This window comes from Peromyscus leucopus, chromosome 1, assembly GCF_004664715.2.
Source record: "Peromyscus leucopus breed LL Stock chromosome 1, UCI_PerLeu_2.1, whole genome shotgun sequence".
NCBI lineage: Eukaryota > Metazoa > Chordata > Mammalia > Rodentia > Cricetidae > Peromyscus > Peromyscus leucopus.
In genome coordinates, this window is record NC_051063.1 from 162,768,951 (window position 1) to 162,787,802 (window position 18,852).

General features: G+C 53.5%; 2 protein-coding genes across 3 annotated transcripts in view; both read right to left on the minus strand.

Annotated features, from left to right (window-relative positions):
• Positions 1-16: 16 nt before the first annotated feature.
• Positions 17-16,226, minus strand: Clip3 (CAP-Gly domain containing linker protein 3). Of its 2 annotated transcripts, none has more exons than XM_028855235.2 (14): positions 16,068-16,226; positions 15,538-15,761; positions 10,814-10,953; positions 10,635-10,728; positions 10,284-10,445; positions 9,836-9,954; positions 8,891-9,127; positions 5,571-5,706; positions 5,316-5,444; positions 4,168-4,305; positions 3,898-4,021; positions 3,652-3,716; positions 2,328-2,400; positions 17-1,581 (listed from the first exon to the last, which is right to left on the minus strand). In XM_028855235.2, exons 2-14 carry the CDS (start codon positions 15,701-15,703, stop codon positions 1,527-1,529), a joined length of 1,638 nt encoding a protein of 545 aa, XP_028711068.1. In that variant the 5' UTR covers positions 15,704-15,761; positions 16,068-16,226; the 3' UTR covers positions 17-1,526. The 2 variants fall into 2 exon arrangements, with proteins under 2 accessions (XP_028711068.1, XP_028711069.1); XM_028855236.2 differs by lacking the exon at positions 16,068-16,226 and adding an exon at positions 15,896-15,998.
• A 1,583-nt stretch (positions 16,227-17,809) lies between these two features.
• The window catches only part of Thap8 (THAP domain containing 8), a 3,449-nt gene continuing 2,406 nt past the window's right edge, over positions 17,810-18,852 (minus strand). The window contains 2 exon segments of the mRNA XM_037209980.1: positions 17,810-18,357; positions 18,360-18,395. Of these exon segments, the coding sequence (XP_037065875.1) occupies positions 18,299-18,357; positions 18,360-18,395 (95 nt within the window). The 3' untranslated portion in view covers positions 17,810-18,298.

Sequence of the window (18,852 nt, forward strand, 5' to 3'; positions counted from 1 at the left end):
GGACCTGACACAAGAAGGCCATAGAAACGTCTTTATTGAAGAGGACAGGAGTCATGCTGAGTTTGGGGGCATGCAGTGAAGGGGCAGTCCTGAGCTGTCCTTGGTGATCAGGGCCCCAGGTCTGCTCGGGACCCATGGGGCCTTCAGGTTCTCCCTCAGGCTGTTGGTCTGGCCCAAGTGCTGTGAGGTCCTTTGGGGCCAATGACGCAGATGCAGTGTCTTGGATCTGTGACCGGAAGGTAGATTGAAATAGGGACTCCAAGACTTGGGGTCCTGTCAGAGCACTAGGGCCCTGCACAAATTAAAAATCGGAGATTTGGGACTTGGGGGTTCCCTTGAGGCTGGGGCCCGTGGAATTTGGAGTTTGGGAGATCAGAAGATCCATGGACTAAGGGCATTGGAGTCCTCTATTCTTGTTCAAGATGGGACTTCCTGTTTGGGGTCTCCTGGAGCCTGGGAGTCAGGTTTGAGATGTCCTGGAAGCCTGGGATGTTCTCTAAGCAACAGGTTCCTTCCTCCCAGTCCTAAGGACCTTGTGGTTGGGGGTTTCCTGAGTTTGGGATTGGGGTCTTAAATTTGGGATTCCCTGGGGATTTGAAGATTCTGTGTCTTGGGTAGGGGGAGTTCTGGGAATTAGAAATTTGGGGTTTTCTAGGGATTGTAGGATTTGGAGGCATTGGGAATTGGGGATATATCTATATATATATTCTCTGGAATTTGAACTCCCCGGAGTTCTAGAATGGGGGGTCTCCAAATTTGGGGATTCCCCCAAGGGGGGGAAGTTATTACTTTTAAAAAATAGAGAATTTTCTGGGAGCCTTGGCCAGCACAGGGACTGTGGGCCATGTGGGGTGGGCTTCATACAAGGCACTGGGGGTTTTTCAAGGGTGCAGAGGGCAGGAAGACTTGGTGTCCTGTAACTCATGCTTCCAGGACTGTTTTGGTGTTTGTAAATTGGGGGTGACTGGGCTGATTCAGTGGGTGTCTTCTTCAGGGGTGATAACAGGGTCTTGTGAATGGAGGGAGTCTCTGATAAGGAGAATAGCGTATAAGGGCTTTCAGGTGACCTCAGGGTCACAACATCTTGAGGAGACTGATGTTAAATGGGATGTGGTCGGCTATTCTGGAGGCATGACCTATGCTTAAGGAGAATGGGGAGGGGGTCTTCATTCATGGGGCTCTGATCCACTGGTGAGGAACTCAAGAATGTCCTGTGTGGAGAGGGCCAGCATCACTTGGGTGATGTGGAAATCTGTTTATTGGGGGAAATCTGCTCTGAGGGGTAGGGGGCAGGGACTAGCCTGAAGGTGCTACTCAGGGAATCTCTTTTGGGGTAACATGAGGTCTGTATTTGGGGAGTCGCCATGGGAGATCTGTTAACAATGGGACCTCAGTAATCGAGGGCTGGCTAACGGGGTTTCTATTCTGGAGGTGTCACTGGGAGTCTCTATTTGGGGTGACTGGGGGCTCCTTGTGTCAGGAGATGCTAGAGGGGACTCTGTCTCTTTGTTGGGTATCCAGGGCCTCTAGGACTGCATCTCCGCCCTCAGCATCCAGGGAAACCAGCAGCAGAAGAGTAATCTGAAAGAGGGACAGGGTCACAGGTCACACGGGACGCAGGGGTGGGGACACCTGGTCCCTCATCCACTCCTGTGTCTGGCACTCTGCCTCTGACTGTGCCTTTTTAGGCTTGTGCTGTGTGTGTGTGTGGGGGGGGGGGGGTCTCTGCTTCCTTCAGCTGAAGTCTCAGAAGTCAGTCAAGCCCTCCATTCTCAAGATGGCCCCCCTCTCTCTCCTTACCCCCGGCCTGTCTTCATTGTTTTGTGAGACAGGGCCTCACTGTGTACCCTAGGCTGGTCTCAAACTGAGGGCCATCTTTCTGCCTCAACCTCCACACTTCTGCATGCACTCTATAAAGCTGGCATGGTGTTGGGGTTTTTTATTTGTTTGATTTTTGGTTTCTCTGTGTAGCCCTGGCTGTTCTAGAACTTGCTCTGTAGCCCAGGCTGGCCTCAAACTCACAGAGATCCACCTGCCTCTGCCTCCCGAGTGCTGGGATTAGAGGCGTGCGCCACCACCATTTGACTTTTGTTGTTGTTGTTGTTGTTTTGTAAGAGGGTTTTATGAGGCGGTGTCTCACTGTAGCCCAAGGTGTCATGGAATTCTCGACCCCTTGCCCTCTGGGTGCTGGGATTATAGGCATGCACTACCACATCCAGTTTACTCACAACTTTACTTCCATTTCCAACCCAGATAGGGCCTTGGACACCCGTGGCCAGTGGCCTTGCAGGGGTCTCTAACGCTCTGCTAGGTGGTTTGCCACGCACCTGGAGATGGAGTTCTCTGAAGCAATGTCCTTTGGGGTCCGGACTGTTGTGAAGGTGCGTTTGGGCTGTGTCACTAGAGAGGAAAGCAAGGTCTCACGCGAGGTGACAGTCGACTTATGTGTGTTACCAACACACATGCCCCACTCTGTCACACATCTGTCAGTGGCGCCAGGCTTTGCCTGGATTCCTTCATTTTCAATATGCATCTGGACCTCTTATTATTAATATTTGGCCCCCACCAATATTATCCATGCCTCCAATATGCCCATTGAATTCCCATACCCCCAATGACTGCTTTGGGCTTTCTGAAATGGTCTCACTGTAGTTGATGTTGGTCTTAAATTCACGATCCTTCTATCTCAACACCATGAATGTTGGTCTTACGGATTCCCCCCCCCCTTGGCACTTTGCCTACATGTATGTCTGTGTCAGATCCCCTGGAACTGGAGTTGCATACAATTATGAGCTGCCATGTGGGGTGCTGGGAATTGAACCCAGGTCCTCTAGAAGAGCAGCCAGTGCTCTTCACCACTGAGCCATCTCTCCAGCCCCACAGATAGTTTTGTTTTCTCAGTGCTAAGGATGGAACCCAGGGCCTTATGCATGATGAGCCATACACTACCCCCAGCCCCTCACTGGGAGCATCTAAGCAATTGCTCTACCACTGAGCCACACCCCCAGCCCCTCACTGGGGGATTCTAGGCAGGGGCTCTACCACTGACCCACACCCCAGCCCCTCACTGGGGGATTCTAGGCAGGGGCTCTACCACTGAGTCACACCCCAGCCCCTCACTGGGGGATTCTAGGCAGGGGCTCTACCACTGAGTCACACCCCAGCCCCTCACTGGGGGACTTGAGGCAGGTGCTCTACCACTGAGCCACACCCTCAGCCCCTCACTGGGGGACTCTAGGCAGGGGCTCTACCACTGAGCCACACACCCCAGCCCCTCACTGGGGGATTCTAGGCAGGGGCTCTAACACTGATCTACACCCCCAGCCCCTCACTGGGGGATTCTAGGCAGGGTCTCTACCACTGAGCCACACCCCAGCCCCTCACTGGGGGACTCTAGGCAGGTGCTCTACCACTGAGCCACACCCCCGCCCTTCACTGGGGCACTCGAGGCAGGGGTTTCACAACTGAACTATATTCCAAACCCTCATAGCCTTGTTAACCTCCCCGTATCTACCCTACCTACCTTCCTTGGGACCCTGTCTTATATTTTTCTGGGCCACATGTATCAAATTAAATGCTAGAGATCGTCACTAGCATAACCCTGAGAGCCTACAGCTCTCCCCCATCCCCACATCCCAGCCCCCAACTCACTTGTTACTTGATGCACTTTTTTGGCTCCGACACTGTCTCCAGGGGGATCAGTGGATCCACCAATCCTGGGGAGACACAGAAAATTCAGAGCCATGAAGGGCTCGGAGCTGAACCTCAGAGAGCCCACAGAAAAGAGCTATGGTATGAGAATCAGCCACGTTGGCCCGCCAGTCCAAGCTGAGGCCATCTGAGGGAAGACATGGGCCCTAGGTGGCTTCCTGAGCTGAGGGGCAGAGCGAGGCTCACCTCTGGATGCGAGAGGCTGGTGCAAAGACCCCGTGTCGCGGGGCGCAGGTGAAGTACCGAACACCAAACACAGAGCCGTCATGCTTGCCTGTGGGCTGGTCCAGCTCGATGCCATACCAGTAACCTGCAGCAGGGTGTATTCGGGAGGCCTCAACCTCAGTGCTGAGGGTGGGACCCAGAACCTCGCACATCTGAGCCACGCCCCCGCACACGCGCCGGCCCATGCCCGGCCACGCCCCCGCCACGCCCCAGCCCACGCTCCGCCCTCACCTGGAGCAAAGTCAGTCTTCCCGTAGAAGCGCACAGTCCCCTGCTTCTGGCCTGCCACCAGGACTTGGTCTCCAACTTCAGCCTTGGCCCCTTCACGCTGGCTGCCCAGAGATGGGGAAGACGGGGACTTCTTCTTCCCTGGGAATGGAAGGTAAATATATTCAGACCAAAGGGAAACCTGAGGTAGAAGTCAGGAGCCCCAAGATTTTCCTTTGAAAATGCAGGGAAGGGAGCTGGAGGTGCGGCGCAGGAGAACAGCACTTGCTTAGCACATGCCAAGTCCTGAATGCAAGTCTCAGCATGACCAAAAACTAAAAGGAGTTGAAGGCAGTGGTGTACATCTATGGTCCCAGGACTCAGGACACTGATACAAGACCACTTGAGTCAGCGTGTTTGAGACCAGCCTGTGCGACCCAGTGGGATCTCATCTCAAACATAAGTAAGAAGGGTAGAGCTCAGCTCAAGTATGAAAACGTGAGTTCGGATCCCCAGCACCCATGTGAGAAGCCAGGTGCAGTGGTAGGCACTGAGGAGTTGGAGATAGGCAGATCCCTGGAGCTTGTGTGCTGGCCAGCATAGCCAAACATGATCTTCAGGTTCACTGGACAGAGAAAGTGGAAGCCGGGCAGTGGGGGTACATGTCTTTAATGCCGGCACTCAGGAGGCAGAGGCAGGCGGGTTTCCACACAAGCATGCACACATGTATGAGAGCACCTGCCAACACTTGTGTATGTATCTATGTGTGTATGTATGTATGTATACACACACATGCACACACACACGTATACACACACACGTACACACGTACACACACACATACACACAAGCTGAATTTTAGTCTGAGAGTACCTCTATTCATAAAAGTCAGAAACTTCTGGAGCAGTAACCCCTAGAGACAGGTTCTCCCTTAAAACTGGGAACAGTCTTTGGGCTTGAGAGGAACCTAAGTCTCAGGAGGCTGGGAACCACAGAGTTCCTCCCGAAAGCTGGGTTGGGCCAGTGGTGAGCCAAAGGAGAAACCACTGAAGTGGGGAGTCAGCTCATTCTCTACAGCTGGAGTTGAGGAAGAACAGAACCACGGAGCTGGGCTCCCCACGTGACGTCCCCAAGGCTGGCTCTTGCCACTCCTCTGACTCCCCACTTCTGACCTTTGTGTTCCCTCCGGCCTTTGCCAGTTACACGGGAGAAGTCCATCCGGGGAGTCCGGGGTGTGGAGGTAACGGATGACGGGGGTGCGTCCACCGCCTTGGAGATCTTGGACACAGAAGCAAAGAGACCTAGGGAGGAGGCAGGGCCTGGGTTTGGCACTGTCCAAGCCAAAGGAGACCCTCTCCCTGGCTGTGTCCCACCCCATCCCTTTCCCCAGGCAACAGCATCATCCCAGGCCCCCGTTAGACACTGACCCTGCTTGGGGGGGCAGATGAAGTACCGGACACCCCCGACACTGCCATCGTTCTTGCCCTCCGGCTCATCCAGCTCCACGCCCACCCACTGGCCGCTGGCGAACTCCGTGGTCCCGCAGAAGCGCAGTGTGCCAGTCTGGGGAGACAAGGGTGGCATGACCTGGGCGGGGGCCTTGGAGACCATAGTGAAGTACTCACATACGGACAGCGCGGCAGAGTGGATGGAGGAAGCCAGGCTCAGTTCTCAGTTCTGACACCGCCACCGCTGGCGACGTGATTGCGTTCTCTTCATGCCTAGGCGTCCTTCTCCACCAAATGGGAACGGAGAATTGTATCCACTTGTAAAGATGCTGGGGGGACTGGGAAATAGAACCCAATGGCCGAGTGCTTGCCCACTGTGCACAAAGCCCTGGGTTTCCTCCCCAGCGCCATAGGCAAAAACTACTGTCACGTAACTGTCCTGCCTACCGCAGTGAATAGTCAAGCCACGGGGGACATTCAAGTAAAAACTGACGCCAGGTCTGGTGACTCATGCCTGCAACCCCAGCCCTGGAGGCTGAGGCAGAGGGACAGCAGCAAGCTCCAGTCCAGCCGAGGCTACACTGAGACCCTGCCTCAGGTGAGGTGTCGTCCCCCACACACACCTTGAGCTGGGCCTCTCGATCCTCCTGCCTTGGTCCCCCCCAGTGCTGGGGTTTCAGGCACATGACATCCTGCCTGGCTTAAGCGTAGGGGAGGGAACATTTTAACACATAAGGATGCTGGAGCGATGGCTCAGTGGTTAGAGCACTTGCTCTTCTTTAAGATGGCAGTTTGGTTCCCAGCACCCCTATCAGGAGGCTCACAACCACCTACGACTCTAGCTCCAGGGGACCCAACACCCTCTTCTCAACTCTCTGGGCACGGCACTCATGTGTACACACTTAAAAACATACGTATACACATATTGTTTTTTAAATGCTTAGCTACAGGGAGCTCTCGGTGACGTGTGGTCTCTATAATCCTGTGAGGGTCCCTCCTTTTCACGCACTTTGAATTTGTCTATGAGTCGGGGTTTCATGCAGCCCAGGCTGGCCTTGCCCTTCGGACTTCCCTGCTTTTGCCTTCTGAGAGTTAGGATGGCAGGCACGCGCCACCACACAGCCATTCATTCTCTCTGTAGTGCCCGTGTGGGGCAAGCACTCTACCACACCGAGCTGCGACCTTGGCCCTCACTCCTAGCCATGAGTTCCTTGTCTATGGAACAGGCTAATGAAAAGTGGAGATGTAGCCGGGCAGAGGTGGCGCACACCTTTAATGCCAATACTGAGGAGGCAGAGGCAGGCAGGGCTCTGTGAGTGCAAGGCCAGCCTGGTCTACAGAGTGAGATCCAGGACAGCCAGGGCTACGCAGAGAAACCCTGTCTCAAAATCCAAAAACCAAAACTAACCAAACCAAACCAAACCAAACAAGAAAGCGGATATGCTGCTCAGTGAAAGCATGCTTGCCTAGCATATAAGAAGCACTGGCCCTATCAGCACCATAAACAGAAGATAAACAGATGGACAGAGCAAGCCAGTTAACTGTGCTGACTGGGGACTGGGACTCTGCTTGGCACACAAAGGGCACTTAGCATACCTACAGCAGGCTGGCTCGGGCTTTCTGATGCCCACCCAATCTCGCTGAAGTGGGCACTGTCACCTCACTTACAGGTGGAGAAACTGACATGCAGAGGGGAATCACCGTCGCATTCCTGGTGTATGACAAAGCTGACCTGGGCCTGGACAAGCTGCTAAGCCTGAGCTAGCTGCTTCTCTGAGGGACAGTGCTGGGTATCCGTGTCTAATGACAAAGGTCCGAATCTTTTAGACCCTCTTACAGTCCTCCTGGGTATAAAATGGGAAGAATTCAGTGTTCCCCTCAAACAGTCCAGTGAGTTTGATTAGATCATATGCAGAAAGTTTTCTGGATGAGGCACAGTGAGCTCTTTAAAAATGTTATTATCAGCCAGGCATGATGCTGTAATCTTTAACCCCAGGACTAGGGAGGCAAAAACAGGTAGATCTCTGGGAGTTTGAAGCCAGACTATCTAACTGGTAATTACTGACTAGCCAAGGCTACACAGTGAGACTCTGTCTCAAAATATAAAAAAATTTAAAAAAGCCAGGTGTGGTCGTACAGGTCTCTAATCCCAGCACTCAGGAGGCAGAGGCAGGCAGATCTCTGTGAGTTCGAGGCCAGTCTGGTCTATGTAGAGAGTTCTGGGCAGTCAGGGCTATAGAGAGAGACCATGTCTCAAAAAATAAATATTAGTAGTAGTATGTGAGAACATGCCTGTATGCTTGTAAATGATGTCTTATGGAGGCGCACACGCCATGCCACACGTGTGCAAGTCAGAAGGTAACTTCTTGGAGTCAGTTCTTCTACCTTTACAAGGGTTCTGGGGTTTGAACTCAGGCTGCCAGGCCTTCATGGCAAGCGTCTTACGACCGCCATCTCATTTGCTTGGGAAACAAAGCGTGACTTACATAGACCTTGCAGGTCTGATGTGATCCAGCCCCTCCTAGCCTCTCTTGTCCGTAATTCCTCTGCTCTCACACTGTTCCTTCCCGTCTCCTGGGTCATACTTGCTGCGAGCTACTTTCTCAGCTTGGACGTCACCTCCTCCGGGAAGCCTTCTCAGAACACTCCTGCTAAAACCTCTCTTGCCTCCAGCCAGAGACAGTTTCCTAAATCCAGGCACCAAATGTTTCCCACAGTCCTTGCTGCCACTGGAAATGGCCTTAACCATTGCGCGGCTTTACTGTCTCTATTCCTTTACCAGCAGAACTCCACGAGACCACAACCTTCTGTCCTAAAGAACAGTTGGGCTCAGCAAGAGGAACACCAGGAAGATGGATGAAAGCTGCGATGCCTGGATGGAGGCGGCTTCCTCTGCCCCTCCCCCACCCCCACTTGTTTCTGCTTTTTTTCTCCCAGGCCACGTCTTCCAGGCAGACCTCACCCTGGCGCTCTCCAGCCCATAAGGTACCAGTCAAAGCCTTGACTTTGCACCCGAGGGTGAAGTGGCCCACAAACCTTGGGGGGGGGGGCACAGGTGTGCGGAGCTATGTAATCACTGTCTCGGCTGTGACTCCATTGGGCTGTCACGGTCAGGGGCAGGTCTGCCACCTTGCCAGAGTCAGAGCTCGGCAGAGGGCACAGCACGAAGGGAGTATGTGGATATCAACTTCTAGAATAAAGTGCAGTGTGACTGCCCGGGGCAGTCTGTCTGCAGCCCATGCACCCAGCTCTGGGATGAGAAAGCTGAGTCCACCCCACTCCTCACCCAGCCCCCTGACCTTCTGGCCGTCTAGCAGCACTCGGTCTCCTAGGCGCAGGCCCAGTGCACTGAGCATGAGATTGCCTGGGACGTTGTCATAGTTGGGTAGTGTGACTTTGGGGAGGGTGCAGGACAGTGGGACAGCCTCTTCCAGCAGGGTCCGCAGTTCCTTGGCCACCAGCGCCGCCTCTGCCTTGTCAAGGGACATGTCCATAGGGTCTGGGACCACTTCCGCCGGTACCTGTCCCTTTCGATTCTGGTCAAAGAGAACAGAGGGAATAGGGACGAAATGAGACAAGCCCTCCTTGATGCCACACTTCAGACCCCCTTGGGTAAAGCAGAAGCTATGCTAGGTTACACCTCAGGCCAACTTGGGAATAAGAAGAAATGGGGCGTAAAGACACAGATGTGGCCCAGGTGTAGTGGTGCATCTTCCAGGTCTACAGAGGGAGTTCCAAAGCTCAAAGCTCAAAAATAAAATAAAATAAAAAAGGAAGGAAGGAAGGAAGGAAGGAAGGAAGGAAGGAAGGTAGGTAGGTTAGGGGGAGGCACACTGTTAGTCCCAGCACTTGCGAGGCAGGCAGATCTCTGAGGGTCTGAGGCCCGCCTGGTCTATACAGAGTTTCAGGGCAGCCTGGGCTACATAGTGAGATCTATATCAAAAACAAACAAAGCCAAACAACAAAAAAAGATACTGACTCAACCTCCAAGACTCTGGGACATGTTACATCACCAATTCTGGTCAACCAGACTGAAAGAAAAGAAGAAGCCACCCTCTCCGCACAGCACATCCTGGGCAAATCTTTGGTCCCCACCTCAGATTCTCCATAGTAAAACAGGGCTTATCATAAAGAGAAGTGACCCGGTCCATGAGAACATTACGTGGATGTTGGCTGTGATTTCGTATGTTAAGTGTGAAGGGAAGAGGACGGCCGGAGGGAGGAGATAAAGGGTGGCACAGTACCCTCAGCGCTGGGTTGGCACCATGCTCCAGTAAACACTTGGCTGCGCCCAGGCACAGATTTGAGGCGGCGATGTGCAGAGCTGAGCCATGGTTGAAGTCACTGCACGTGGAGTTCACCACTAGGAAGTGGAAGGTGAGAGGAGAGTACTGAGGGAGGGCCCTCCTGCAGCATCTGCACGGGGCTCCACCCCAGCTCCGGGCTCCCGTCCACCCTGTCCTCCTGTCCACCCGCATCAAGGCACTCCCCAGTCCCCCACCCCCTCCCCTGCCTCCCGTACTCCTCTGGTCCTTGCTTCCTGTTTGAATCACTTCTCCCTTCAAGATCAGGCCTCAGTCCTTGTCCTCTCATCTTGGGTCTTCTCCCCTTACTCAGATCCTGGCCCCCACACTCTCCAAACCCTGGGCACCCCAGGCCCCACCCCCTCCCAGCCAGGCTCCGCCTCCTCACCCCTAGGCCTTGCCCCCTTCAGCAGCACACGCACAAGGTCTGGTACATCGAAATAGGCGGCGTAGTGAAGCGCATTCATGTTGGTCCAGCGGCTGCGCAGGGTCACATCCGCGCCCAGCGCCAGCAGCTGCTGTGAGAGACGCACCGCCGCTGCAGGGTCTCCTGCAAAAGAGCCAGGGTCAGCTTGGAAGCTGTTCTCTAGCACATGCGCCAACGTGTGGGGAGGGACTCCGGGTTCTGCACTTCCGGCCCTTGGATTTGGGCTCCAGATGCGCTCTTGGGGCCCCGAGTCATTGTTGGTTTTGAGGGTATCAGCACTGGGAGGCTAGGTTTCGGGGTCTGGGCTCTCACCGACTCCATGGGCCCCAGCTTTGCAGGCATAATGGAGCAGTGTCATGTCAGTGAGTCCATCACGGTCATTCACATGGCAGCCACGCCGCAGAATCTGTGAGCGCCAGATGAAAGCACAGGATTACCCAAACCTGGAGGAACCACGTCTCCTCCTCCCCAGCCTCCCAGAGTGTTCCTACCTCATTGCCAATGACGTCTATCTTGTGCTGCACTTGGGGCACCCACTGGCGAACGATGGCGAACAGCTCTGGAATGGTGGTCTTCGGGTCAAACAGAATTTCCTGGCACGCAGGGTCATTGGGGTCAAAGAAGGTGAAAGCTGGAGAAAGAAGCCCAGAGTCACCCCAGGCAAACTGACTCCCTTTTGCATCCTGAGGGAAGGAGACTCTAGATCCAGAGTCTCAAATACAAACTGACTCCCCTTTGCATCCTAGATGCAAAGTCTAGATCCAGATTCTCAAATATATGGTTGGTGGCAACAGGCCACAGCCAACCCACAGGCGTCTTCTGAAAGACCAGCAGGTTTCAACATAAAGAGGTCACCAAGTGATTAACATATAGACATCCAATGTCGTGAGAAATCGGGTAATTCCACTCTCTGAAACAAGAGTGGCTGCAGGTTCAACACCTCCGTCATATCTGCATGTTCAAGGCTCTGGGCCCTTAGTTACCCAGTCTAACTATGGGCGTAGTGAGCTGGGAGAGGTAGTACAGGCTGGGCATCTCAGCACTCAGCAATCGGCAAAGTCGGGACGATTGGGAATCTGAGGCCAATATGGACTGACTACATGGAGAATTCCCGCCAGCCTGATCCACAGAGCAAGAACCTGTCTCCAAAATCCAGGAGACATAGCCCAGTGGCAGACTGCTTGCTTAGCACACACAAGGCCCTGAATTCAGTCCTCATACCACATGCACAAATAAAATAGACACAGCCAGGCTAGAGAGACGGCTCAGAGGTTAAGAGCACTGGCTGCTCTTCCAGAGGTCCTGAGTTCAATTCCCAGCACCCACATGGTGTCTCACAACCATCTGTAATGAGATCTGGCACCTTCTTCTGTATACCTAATAATAATAATAATAATAATAATAATAATAATAAAAAGAATAGACACAGCCTAGTCAAGTTTCCAGAGGAGGAAATTCTTCCTTTAAAAGCCAGGCCAGAGCTTGTCGGTGGTGGCACATGCCTTTAGTCTCAGCACTTGAGAGGCAGAGGCAAGCAGATCTCTGTAAATTCAAGGCCAGCCTGATCTACAGATCGAGTTCCACGGCAGCCAGGGCTACACAAAGAAACCCTGTCTTGAGCTGGGCGGTGGTGGCGCACGCCTTTAATCCCAGCACTCGGGAGGCAGAGGCAGGCAGATCTCTGTGAGCCCGAGGCCAGCATGCTCTATAGAGTGAGTTCCAGGAAAGGCGCAAAGCTACACAGAGAAACCCTGTCTTGAAAAACCAAAAAAAAAAAAAAGAAAAAGAAAAAAGAAAGAAAGAAAGAAAAGAAAAGAAAAAGAAAAAAAAACCCTGTCTGGGAAAATCAAAACAAACAAACGAACAAACGCCAGGCCAGACATGTACCGCATGTGTGGAGCACTGGAGAGGCAGAAGCAGATATAGCTCTGTGAGTTCTAGGACAGCCTAGTCTGAAAAAACAAGTTCTAGGACAGCCAGAGGGACCCCTGTCTTGAATAAGCCAGAAGTCTTGGGGGGGGGGGAGTTGTTTGTTTGTTTGTTTGTTTTAAAACTCAAATTTTCAAGTCCTGAAGCTGGGTGGTGACTCAGTGGTTAGGACCGAACGCTGCTCTTGCAGAGGACTTGAGTTCAGTTCCCAGCACCCATGTCACATGGCTCACAACTGCCTGTCACTCTAGGTCTAGGGTGATGACACCTCTGGGCTTCTCCGGCACCTGCACTCATGTGTGTATACCCACAGACACACATGCACATACATAATTTAAAAAAATAATAAGGCCGGGTGGTGATGGCGCACGCCTTTTATCCCAGCACTTAGGAGGCAGAGGCAGGCGGATCTCTGTGAGTTCAAGGCCAGTATGGTCTACAAGGCAAGTTCCAGGACAGCCAGAGCTGTTAGACAGAGAAACCCTGTCTCAAAAAACCAAATAATAATAATAATAAGAAGAACAACAACAACAACAACAACTAATAAAATAATAAATCTTTACAAATGTAAGCTTGTGTAGCATATACAAAATGGAGCCAAGAATGGACAGGCTCTGATCTGAGGCCAGTCAGGGCAGTGCTAATGGGATCTTGATCTTCCTACGTTGAGATGTTGGTAAGTGTTGCTCTCGGCAGCACTCAGCAGGGGCCTCAGTATGTACTGAATGGATGAGTAAATGAAGACTGGATCCCACACAGCGCAGAGAAGTGACCCGTGGACAGTGAGTCAGGAATCCCTCCCCATTCACTAACGTCACAGCCTTTCCTGGCTCAGAACCTTTCTCTGGCTCCCATCCCTTTTACAGCACTGTCCAAAGTCCTCCCCGCGGGGCACAAGGCTCTGTACAATCTGGCCCCTCTATTTTCTACACTTTCCCTCTCCCTTAGTCCCCTTCAGCCAACTGACTTCTGTCTCTCCAACGTGCCAAGGAAATTCTTGTCTCTCTGCACTTGCTCCTGTCCCTCGGTCCTGCAGAAGGCTTTGCAAATCTTTGCAAATGTCACCTCCACAGAGAGGCCTCCTCACATCGCCCGGTCTACACCGCTACCCTCCCCTCCTGGATGCGCTGTCTCCCCCGAACACGGCGGGTATGCCCCTGCCTCGATGTTTCTTCCTCTACCTTACCCTCCTTCTTACCTCTTCTTCCTTCGTCCTCTGCTGAGCACTCCGCCCAAACCACACCCCAGGCCCTTCTCGTCCCTGTTTTCTTTCTCCCCCATTTTCACTTGTCACCATTACTGGGATGTAAACACAGGGTTCCTGTCCTGCCTTCCTTATGCCTCCGTCCCCACGGCTGGGTGTGCCGACATTCTACCTACGGCACACAGCACCTAGCACGCAGGAAAGGCCTAACGGGTCTCTTAGGAAGTAATGTATGAGCTGGACAAACAAACGCTCCCATAGCTGTCTCTGGAATAAGCCACATTTCCAGATCCCTTTTCTAAGCAGGATTACCAGTCTAGGCGCTGTGACTTCCAGCCAGATCCAGTTGGATTTTTAAAGATCTCCTGGTTTCCTAGGGGGGACACTCCCACTATACCCCAATCCCCAGATAATATTGTGTGTGTGTGGCTCTGTGTACACGCATATGGAGAGCGTGCACTGTGGAAAACAGGGGTTGACAACGGGTGTCTTCCTCAGTTGGTCACCTTAGTTTTTAGATAGATAGGGTCTCTTACGGAACCTGGAGCTCACTGACTGTCTAGACAGGACAGTCGTCCTGGGTATCCTCCTGCCTCTGTTTCCTCAGCACCAGGATTACAGACACCAGCAGCCATGCCCAGCTTTTCATGTGTGTTGGGGACCCAGCTCCTCATGGTTGCATGGCAAAGATTTCATCAATTGAGCCATCTCGCCAGCTAATAACCTTTTTGTTTTTTTAATTAGACTGCCGTTTGTCCCCCGGTCTACCTCTGGCAGGTGACATGTCCACAGGCAATCCCTCCTGCCCCGTTCTAGCGTTGCCAGCTCCCAGTGTCTGGATCTCACAGCTGCTGGGATTTCCCAGCCAACAGCAGCCCCGGCTGGGCCCCCTCTCTCTCATCAGAAGCCAGCAGGATCTTTTAGACAGCTCTGCTGGGAAAGGCTCGAGCTTGTCACCAAGCCTGACGGCCTGAGTTCCATCCCTGGGACTCACGTGGTGGAAGGCGAGAACTGACTGCTGAAATGTGTCCCCTGACCACCACACACACACTGTGGCACACGTGCAAACACACACACCAAATCAATTAAAACGTCATGACGAGACTGTCCATTGAACCTGTCACTTCTCACTTTCAGATTACAGGACAAGTCCTTGGTGTGGCCTTTAAGTCCCTTCCAGATTTGTACCTTGGTAATAGTTCACCTCCATTCTGATTGCCCCCTAAATGCAGTTTTGTGGTCTTCCATTCCAAACTCATTTCTGCCTCTGGGCCTTTGCGCTTACTTTTCTTGAGCTATTTCTCCGGGTTGCTTACAGCTGGTTCCTCCTCATTCTCTGGGCCTCAGTCTGCAACACACATCACCAGAAAGGCCCAGCCCGACTCCCCGAATCTCCTGCCGGAAGTCTCAGCCTTTCGGAAGGTAATGTGTTGGGTCTCTTTGAGAGCAAGGCTCATGCCTGGATCCTCATGATGAAGCCGGAGATATTCAGTCCTCCATGAATGATAAGATGCTCCCTTTCTCAAGCTGCTCTCGGCTCCTACCTCACGCCCTTCTACCTCAGATCCTTCATTCCTCTGCTTCATGCTCTGCAGCCGTCTCCCCCCAACTCCAAACTGGGTCTTCCCCAGATGGTACCCCCTCAGGGGAACCTTGTCTCTAAAAGCTCTTACAACAACTCTGTTCTTGACAAAATCAATCTCATTGTCCCCCGTAACTTCATATTTAGACTCATTTGTGTGGCTATGATTGGGGCCTGGGAGTTCTCTCAGCAAAGCCTTAGGAGAACCGTGCTCGGTGCTGCAGCCCCAGTTTCTGGCATAAGTGAGGTTCACAGGAGCGCCCATACAATGTTTGTTGAATGACTAAATGATTGAGTTGGAATGTCACGAATGGAAGACTAGGATTTTTCCAACCCCATTCTCCAATAGATGAGAGTAATTAATTAGCGAAGGGGAGCGGTCTTAGGCTCTGCAGCCAAGACTTCCGTGGCCCACCTTCAGCACGCCTCCACCATCACCATCGCCAAGCCACCACCACCTAAAGCTCCATCCCAGATTCCAGGGTGGGGACAGTGCTTACCGTAGTCCTTGGGGAGCGGGGCAGGTGCCGAGGGGTGCACGACAGGCTTCTGCCGGCGCTCCTGGGTGGGGCTGGGGGGTTCTGGGACCGGTTCATCCTCTTCCTCCTCCTCTTCTTCCTCCCCTCGGGGTGGAGGGGCCATTGGGGCAGGATCTGTCTTAGTCATGGTCCTCGATAGCCCTGGGGGGCCTGAGCAAAGTTGGGGGGTGGCCTGGAGGCAAATCCTGAAAATAGAGGTCAGCTAGAGATAGCGCCCCACAGCTCAGGGCGTCCAAGCCCACAGAAGCTCCAAGAACCCCGGGTGGCCCCCTAGTCTCCAGCTCCGGATTTGGCAGCCACAGGGATCCCCGTTACTCACTTGAAGGCCCGGGGATATGCGCCTCAAAGCCTGCCACCTCCCTCAGGCCCAGCCTCCCATTCTTCTCTTCGGGTGCCAGGCCCCTGGGTCTCGGCCGCCCCCTCCCGGGGTTTGTTTATCTAGGGATGCAGGATGCTTGGCCCCTCCCCTTCTCACCAGCCTCCCATCTTACCTCGGATGGCGGGGGTTGGAGAGAAAGGCTGGGACTGAGGAGACTGCCGGAGTAACGGGGTGTCAGTGTCGGGGGACGAGATGGGGGAGGAGAGGGAGACAGAGAGAAGGGGACGAGGCCCAGACGCTGGCTGGGGGATGGGGGATGGAGAAGGAGGGGCGCTGGCGGAGCATGCGCAGTGACTAGACGCGGGGGGGGGGGAGAGGGGGGCGGGAGGAGATGCTGGGAGACAGTCGGGGTGGAAGCTGCAGGCAGCAATGAGAAGAGGTTAGACTCTCAGGACCTCCAGAGGCAGGGGAGATGGCTTCCTGGAAAGACGTGACGGGCGTAGAAACTGGAGAGATGAGGCAGAGATGAGAGCTAGAAAGAGGTGGGTAAGAAGGCAAGCACGGGTGTTTTCCTCCACTCGGCAAACCAGGCCGGTTAGAGCAGTGGTCTTGAGTCTGATGCTGGGTATTTCCACTCTCTGGAATCCCAGTCTTAACTCCTTCAAGCTTGCCCCACGTACGGGGGATCAGAGGGTCATTTTCTCTTTAAATCATCTTCGTCCTCACGCTTATCCTCAGCCCCCAGGACAGAACCGTTAGTAAGCCACTTGCCCAAGGGATCATAGAAAGTAGCGCTGAAGCTTGAACCAAGTATCATGGTCGCAGTGGTGTTGAGGGTGCCCATTGGTCTCTGGATGGCACCTCTGAAAATGTGTATCACTTCTAGCCCAGGGCCATCTCAGCCTCACACACGGGCTGACCTTGCCTGCTGCACCCCAAATCACCCTGGCCTGGGCCTCTACCTTCCACCCCTCTTCCTCCTAATGGACAGAATGGGGCTCCCTCTTCTGCCTCTCCCAGCCTTCATCCAGGTCCATACTTGTTCATCTCCCACCCGGACTAGAGCGGCAGCTTCCTCTGTGCTCGCCTGGCTGAACTGTCCCTATTAATGTGTCCCGCATCTGCTTGCCTGACATCAGCCCTGGTGAAGGCCAGTGTTAGCAGGTATGGTACAGGCCTACGACCAGCACTTAGGAGGCTGAAGAAGAAGGCCTGCAATTCAGTTCAACCTGGGCAACACATCAAGAACCACAATCCTTTCCTCTATTGCCACCACCAGGTTTGTGCACAGTGCGCGCGTGCGCGCGCACACACACACACACACACACACACACACGCTCATGCAGGTGTGGACCACCATAGCCCACAATGGCCCTACGTGAACATGCCTATCACCTCTCTTTTTTTGTTTTGTTTTGTTTTAGTTTTTGTTTTTCAACAGGGTCTCTCTGTGTTGTTTTGGTGCCTTTCCTGGATCTCACGCTGTAGACCAGGCTGGCCTTGAACTCACAGAGATCCGCCTGGCTCTGCCTCCCGAGTGCTGGGATTAAAGGCATGTGCCGCCACTGCCCAGCTGCCTGTCACCTCTCCTACTTTACCTTCTCTCTCTCCTTAGTTCACTTCACCGCAGCTACCCCTGCATCCTCACGGTTTCTGCTGCTGGGGAACTCTTCCCCCGACACCTGTGTGGTCTCCTCCCTTCCCTCTTAATATTTAACCCACAGGTACCTTCTCAGTGACATCTTGGCTCTTCGTGTAAACATTGCACCCACCCCCTTAGGTTTTCTCTAGAGCAATACAGCCTTCCGTACTCTGATGACCCAGGGGTAGGGCCTCTGCATCACTGTACTTACACTGGCCCAAGTGCCCTCTAGACCGGCCCCCTCTCCACCCAGGTTCTGTAGACCACCTCCACCCATGCCCACGCCCCTATCAATCATACCTCTTCAGACTTGAGATGACTCACAGTTTGAAGTGATCTGGTTTATTAGTTTACTAGTTCACTTTCTACTCCAGCAGACATGAACTCAAAGGCAGGGATGGTTTGGGGCCCTGTCCACTGCTGTGTTCCCAACCCCACAGCAGGCTTGGCACAGCACACCAGGGCTCTTCAGAACCAGGCACAGCACCCCTTGAGCGGGTGACCCTTATTCTGCTCAGACTTTAACTGATTGCCAAGGGTCTGAGTTGGGGATAGCTGGGGCTGGAAACCACAGAGGATGAGCATCCTAGGGGATGAGGGTTCCGGGGCAACTTGGTCCAAGGTCACACTCAAGGTTCAAGTGGATGAGAGTAGGACCCAGTGCTGGGAGCATTGTTCCTCCCCAGGGCCAGGCCAAGACTGAGTGTGGGAACTCTTCTTCTACCTTCCATCTCTGACTCTCAGTCCTGTCACTCGGACCCTTACACATGGGGCATCTGAGTGTCCAGGGGCTTGGGCTTAGCATCCAGGGTGGCAGGTGTATGGCTATGTCAGGCCTTCCACAGATGATGGTGAATCCTCGGGTTCAGGCAGCTGAGTCATCCCAGCAGGAAGTGGTGGAAACAGGGAACACAGGGAGACAGGCAGGCATACTGTGAGGAACAGGAAGGCCAGGGATGTCGGAAACAAGATGTGAATGCAGAGATGTGAGGAGACAAGGCAGCAGATGTGAGGTCAGAGACAGTCTTGGGGAGGGTGGGAAGATAAATGCAGGAAGGACCAACATGGAATGACAAAGACATGGAAAGATACAGATGAAGAGTGACATGGGGGATGGGGGGCAGGTGGGGGGATAGCAAAATGGAGACAGAAAGTCTGAATGTGCAGATGGTGAGATAAGATGAATTAGTAGCGGGCTGGAGAGATGGCCCAGAGGTTAAGAGCACTGGCTGCTCTTCCAGAGGTCCCGAGTTCAATTCCCAGCAACCACGTGGTGGCTCACAACCATCTGTAATGAGATCTGGTGCCCTCTTCT